Source organism: Pteropus vampyrus, unplaced genomic scaffold (assembly GCF_000151845.1).
Source record: "Pteropus vampyrus isolate Shadow unplaced genomic scaffold, Pvam_2.0 Scaffold16, whole genome shotgun sequence".
Classification (NCBI taxonomy): domain Eukaryota; kingdom Metazoa; phylum Chordata; class Mammalia; order Chiroptera; family Pteropodidae; genus Pteropus; species Pteropus vampyrus.
In genome coordinates this window covers 4,762,556-4,769,145 of record NW_011888797.1, presented here as the reverse complement: position 1 = coordinate 4,769,145, position 6,590 = coordinate 4,762,556, and the positions used below count along the sequence as shown (strand labels likewise).

General features: G+C 38.9%; 1 protein-coding gene across 1 annotated transcript in view; it reads left to right on the top strand.

The window, feature by feature from the left end:
* The window catches only part of ALDH1L2 (aldehyde dehydrogenase 1 family member L2), a 55,968-nt gene extending 50,304 nt beyond the window's left edge, over positions 1-5,664 (top strand). The window contains exon 23 of the mRNA XM_011386953.2: positions 1,438-5,664. Within this exon, the coding sequence (XP_011385255.1) occupies positions 1,438-1,493 (56 nt within the window). The 3' untranslated portion in view covers positions 1,494-5,664. The remainder of the gene's footprint in view (positions 1-1,437) is intronic.
* Positions 5,665-6,590: the final 926 nt, after the last annotated feature.

Sequence of the window (6,590 nt, the reverse complement as noted above, 5' to 3'; positions counted from 1 at the left end):
CAGGCCCTATTCTAACTGCCTGTGTGAGCACAAGCACACCTGTGTGAGCACCAGCACTCCTTACCATCGCCCTGGGAGATAAGTACCATTTATCCTTATTTTATAGATGAGGAAAATAGGATCTCAGAGAAGTTGGGTATCTTGCCCAAAGTCAAACAGCCAGCCACTAGCAAAGAGAATTCAAAGCCAGACAGGCTGGCTGTGAAGCCCGTGTTTTTACTCCCTACAGGCTGGAGTGTTGTTTCAAAAATTAAAATATTTGTGATTTACTGAAATTACAGTCTGTTAATATAAGTTTGGTTAATTTGGCGGTATTTTTCCACGTTCTCTTTCCTGATGACTTTTGGCAATGTATTTGCAGCAATGAAAGTAGCTCTTGTTTTAAATTTTTTTTTTTTTTCATGTCTTCATTCTGGCTTTCATCTCTGCACCCAAAACACAGTGGGAGATTTTCCTAGGGAAATTACTATTATAAAGTCAGGCAACCATGTTCCATTTGTCTTTTGATAGAGTATAACTGACCAGCTCCAGGCCTCTGTTTTATTATAAAAGTAGAATTTGCCTAGTACTTTCTTCCTCTTCCACCTTTAAATTTGCTTAGCCCAGCGGTGCCCAGCTGCACATTGACTTAGAATCATGTAGGAACTTTAAAATTACAAAGGTGCTGTATTAATTGCTCTAGGGTATGACCTAGGATCGTTTTTAAAAGCTCTGTACGGTGATTCTAATTTAAGGTTACAACCCCTGTTTCAGCTCAACTTCCGGAATCATATACTCATTAGCCTCACCTGTGGCGTTCATGCCTTTTAACTGCTGTAGAAATCAGTGATGGCACTTAGCTCAGAATAGAAACAGAAACAGACCTACTTACATTTTGCCCGGTTTCTAAGATACTATGTAAATCAAGAAAACTGCATTTTCCTTTTCTTCGAAATATGATTAGTACTGAAAACTGTAGGCAATCATAACACAGTAGTATTTGTGTATCTCAGCATAAAAAAGGTACAGTAAAAATATGGTATAGAAGATAAAAAATGGTACACCTGAATAAGGTCCTTATCATGAATGGAGTTTGCAAGACTGGGTGAGTCGGTGAGTGAGCAGTGAGTGAATGTGAAGGCCTAGGTATTACCGTATACCACTGTAGCCTTTATAAACTCTGCAGTTAGGCTACACTAAAGTTATAAAACAACACAAGGTTAAATCAAGCACAAGAGGAAATGATGTGATCAAGAGACACAGTAAACAGAAGATGCATAATCATAGGGCCCTCATAAGACTTGATTGAATCTGCAGTTCCATAAGATCCTTGGGTGATCCACATGAACTTTAAAGTTTGACAAGCACTGGTCCCAGCCATATTCTGTATGCTTAGTGACCGTTGTACCTATACCTGTGTCTGGTGACATCATGCCCACCTGTTTTTCTCCTTCCTAGGTGAGGAAGCGCTAAATGAATACCTCAAAACCAAGACGGTGACGCTGGAATACTAGAGCGATGCCATCATCAGGAATCCCTCGGCAGAGGGCGCTGCTTCTCAAGTCTGGACACACTCAAGAAGCCTGGGTGTGCTGAGGAAGGATATATCAGCCATGAGCCAAAAAGGACACACATGGACCATGAAGACGGTCAGGCCACACGTCTAAGCATTTACACACATACCTGAGAAATACACCTTTTATACTTTGACTTCCGCTTGTTGGTTTTTGACTACATTGTATATCACGCATATTTCTAAAATGCAAAGCTGCTTTTTTCCCCACCAAAACTAATCTAGTCATGGCTGTTCCTCTTGAAGCCGTCAATATCATGCAGTTATAATGCACAAGGTGCCTTTTGGGGAAACTTTGGATAATACGTACAGGTTTTAACCTCTGAACCATACATTTGGGTTAAGATTTTTTTATAATTTTTCTGTCAAGGAACAGTAGATCCTATAAGGATCATGAAGGAAGTTCCTTTTTTTATATGTGGATGTAAGATTCATCTTTGTGCCTTTGATGTTCTATTTTTCAACCCACTGTGATGGGTAACCAACCCATAAACAGTTCTCAAGTACCTATTATGGTATGAGGTATGATATTATGTCCTGAGGAGTATACAAAATTTATTGTCATGATCTCTGGCCCCAAAGAGTTTAAATTCTAGTCAATAGCTTTTAAAGTAAATTTTACAGTATGATATAGTACAACATAAATAGATTTTGGAGGCCGATCTTGGTTCCTATCATACCATCTTACCATCTGTGTGACTTTAGGGAACTTATGCAACTTCTCTGAGCCTCAGCTTCTTTAAATGTGAAATGGGGACAGTAATGCCTCCCTCAGGGGCCCTGTGATGAAAATTCAATGCAATAACCTAAGTAAAGCACCTTGTACTGTGTTTTGTTCGTGGTAAATATTCATAGAAGTTAACTGTTTCTCTGTCACTATTTAAACAATATATTGACGTATATTAACTAGATGAATTAATTCATTTCCCTGAAACCATATTCAGTAGTCTTCGATTCCTATACTCTTGTTCTCATCCATTGTCCTGACACAGTACCCAATACAGCAGCATTGAAAAATGCCATGCAATGAAAAATGAAGGAAAAGGGTTGCTTTCCTTTCCGAGGCTCACTCATCCTTTATCCGTCTTGTTTTCCGTTTTCTATCTACTGGTTTTACTGCTCACTGGCTGTGTGATATTAGGCAAGTTAAGTTACCTAACATCTCAGAGCCTAGGTTTGGAATCTATAAAATGGGGAAACAATTGCTATCCCATCTGCACTCAAGAAATAGGAATCATTACAACCCATACCGTACTTGCAAAATTGCCTTTTGTCAGACCAAAAAAAAAAAAAAAAATTAAGTAAATTATCACCATCCAAGTGTGACGAGGTGAGTTCCTGAATCACAGTCTCTAGAAGATGCTCAGAGCAATTAATTTCTATTATTCCTCCTTTCAAAGTAAAATTTCTGCTAACATTCCTATCTCGTGGGTGTTGAAGAAGCCCTTCCGGCGTAGTTGTTACTTCAAGGACTCAGCAGCTTATCAGAGGGATGTAGGAAATTAATATCAATGATCGACAACAACAAAATCAGAGGCAGAAAACATTCGGGTGATCCTGGCATGGTCAATAGAGTAAATTTGCCCTGTAGGCATTTTTGATTATGCTGTAGCTCATTTACCATCAGAGATTGGCACAGCTGGAATTCTCAGTTGGAATGATACTATCTGGTCCAAACTGACAAATCATATTTGAATAAAACAATAGTCTTATTATAAAGGAACCACTTTTAAATGTGTTTTAACTGATTTCATGTGATTCGAAATATCACTTTACCAAATATTTTAATGACAGATGAAATGGCCAGCAAAAACATACCTTCTCTTATGGACTGATTTTATCCTCTAATATTTCAGTAGTAGTGTGTTTAATCCTCTTCAGGCCATAAACCTCTTTTGAAAATCTGATAAAAATAAAAGCTAATAGAACCCCGCTGTTCTACTTCTACTCCTCAAATTCATTGCACACACATAATTCTGCAAATACCTTCAAAGGATTCACAGACATCCTGAAGCCATGCTGGGGCATCAGGTTTAAAACTCCTTTTTCCATTTCGAGTTCCAGAGTTCTCACCAGCTTCAGTTGTTACACCTGACTGTTAATCAAAATCAAAGGCTCCATGGAATTCATAAAAGTACCCGTGAATCTGAGTTGGAACATAATGACCTACAGCCTACTAGGTGATTTAATTAACACACTGAGTAAAGTATCACCGTTCCTTTAGATCACTGATTGTTTTGCTAAAGGATAAAGCTGTGATCTTTCACCAGATCGTGAGGTGTCGACACTTTGTGCAGCTACATTTCTTCTCATTCCGTTTCCCCAGGCCTTTGCTAAAGCGTCCCCTTTTGCTCAAACACCTCTCCTGGCTTTTCCTACCCTCAACTTGCTTTAAGTGTCTCTCCTCTGTGCCCCCAATTGTCTGGAACATAGCACTTATCACTTGGTTTTGAAATGATTTGCCTTCTAAACTAGATGTGAGCACCGCTCCCCTATCCTCGGGATTAGCATTCCGTCAATAATAGTAACAGCTATCATTTATTAATGACCTGTGTGCTAGACACTATGCTAAGCATTTTTAAAATACTATCCTATTTAATCTTCACATCTGAAAAAAAAAATGAATCTATTGAGGTGACCATCTTAAAACCTCCACCACTACCAAGCCAGCACGTCTCGTTATTACTGAAACCTCCCAACTAGTCTTCCTGATTCCTCTCTGTGTGGTTATGCTCAAAGCTTAAGTCAGAGGGTGTCACTCCTCTGCTCAAAACCTTCCAGAGGCCCCTATGTTGCTTAAAAGAAAGTCCAGTGTACTTACCATGTCCTGCAGAGTCCTATCGTTCTTGCTCCTGGCTACCTGACCTCATCTCCTATCAACTTCCCTCTCTTTCTGTCTTGATGTTCCTCAAACACACCTCAGGGCCTTTGCACTTACTGCTCCCTCTTCCCACTGGTGTAATAGTTAACAAATGGCTCTCTGTGTGTGTGTGTGTTGGGGGGAGGGGATTGTAGTACTTGCTGATTTGTGTGTATAAATGCTCTTATCAAGGCTGATTTCAATCTATCAATTTGACTTTACTAAACATAGAGTTGGGAAGAGAGGTGCACAATTGGAAGACGTGCCAGACAGCACCAGCACACCACTGCCTCTTCCCGAAACCCCACACACATCACCTCCTGGCTGCCTGCCTCATTTTCTTCAGGTATCTCCTCAAATATCATCTGTAGATACATTCCCTGGCTATTCATTCTAAAACAGCACGTTTCTACATTCATACTTCATCTCTCCTGTCATACTTTATTCTCCTTATCCTGTATTAGTTTCACAGCGCTTATCCCAACCTGGCATATATTTATCATCGATCTCTTCCCATTAAAATGTAAGCTTCGTGAACAGGTACTTCTTTTGTTCAATGCTTTATCTCCAGTACCTAATAGGTAGGAAGAACTCTATTTACTTTCAAATGAAAGAGGTTAAGTCACCTGCCCAAATCACACAGCTGGTAAGTGGCAGAACAGTTCACTCAAGCGATGAAGCTGGTGGTCTTGATCAAGCTGAGATAGCTTTGATTGCCAAGGCCTAAATCACGGCCTGGGTAGTAAATAGTAGGTACACACTAAATATGTGTCAAACTAAAAAAAACTAAGCAGAATGGACATTATCTGCAAGAGCTTTCGTGGAAGTGGCGAGAGACAGGGTGAGGAACCAACTTTGTTTCCTCCAAAGCAGCCCTCCAAAATAGTAGCTGTTGAAGGAAATCTGGGCTAGGAGATTATCAGACATGAGACATGATGAGTAGGATGGATCATTATCATTACTACTACTTTACAAATAATACCCAAGTAAATTTTTAAATGATTAAATAATACCTAATTATGTAAAAATATATAACAGGAAGGTAAGACTCAGCCATAAACTATCCACACAGAAATAACCAGGTATTTGATATTATTCCAGACTTTTCTTTTATATACTAATAGCACTCACTTTGTCTTTTATATGCATACTTTTTTACAGAATTAATACTGTACATGACTTTGTTACCTGCTTTTTTCAAATAACAGCCTGTATCTTTCTATGTCAATAAACATACCTTGCATATGTTCAATGGTTTTAATTCAACTCGCTTTCTATTATTTGATATTTAGATATGCTTTTTGCTATTTTAAATGTTGCAATAAATCTTACATAGAAATTTGTGAACAAAGCCATACTTAATTGGATAAATTCCTAGACATGGAATACCTGAGTCAAAGGATATAGCAATCTATAATCTTACCAAGTTTCCCCAAATTATTGCAACCACTATGTATTCTTATAACATCATAATACCTCACATTTACTGAAGGCTGTTGTAAACACACGATGTGTATTAACTCATTAATTTCTTACCAAAACACCATGAGGGAAGTATTGTTAAACCCATTTTACAGATAAAAGAAACTAAGATAAGTGACTGGGCTGGGCTATGACCCAGATAGCATCAGAGCCTGTGCTCATAGCGCAGTGACCAGTAGGCCCATGATGACAAGGTGTAGTTGACTGAACTTAAAACTTGGCTCCACCTCTTAGTTCTTTTGAGGCCTTAGACAATTTGCTATCTCCATTCCAGTTTTCTCACCTATGAAGTGGGTATAAGCAGAATATCTTTTTTTTTTTAATAGGGAAATTACTGTCACAAAACAAGAAGTTCAACCATAGTTCAGTCTACAGTTATTTGATGCAGTGACTCAATGATGCTCTTGCTTCTCTCTGCTATGTTTGATGTGCTTGCTGACTGTACCCTTCAGAGCTGGCTTCACTGATGGTCACTAGATAGGAGTTCCAGGAATCATATTCAGTATATCTAGTCCTTTCTTTCGAAAGGACAAAGGATCCATCTCTTCATAAGCCTCCTTTTTAGGAATGAGAAATACTTTCCCTTCCAAAAGTCTACTAACAAGACTTTGCTCCTGCCTCATTGGGAAGGTCCATGCCCATATGCCCATTCCCAAAACAACCATTAAAAGGGTTTTTTCCATGAATGGATGGTGG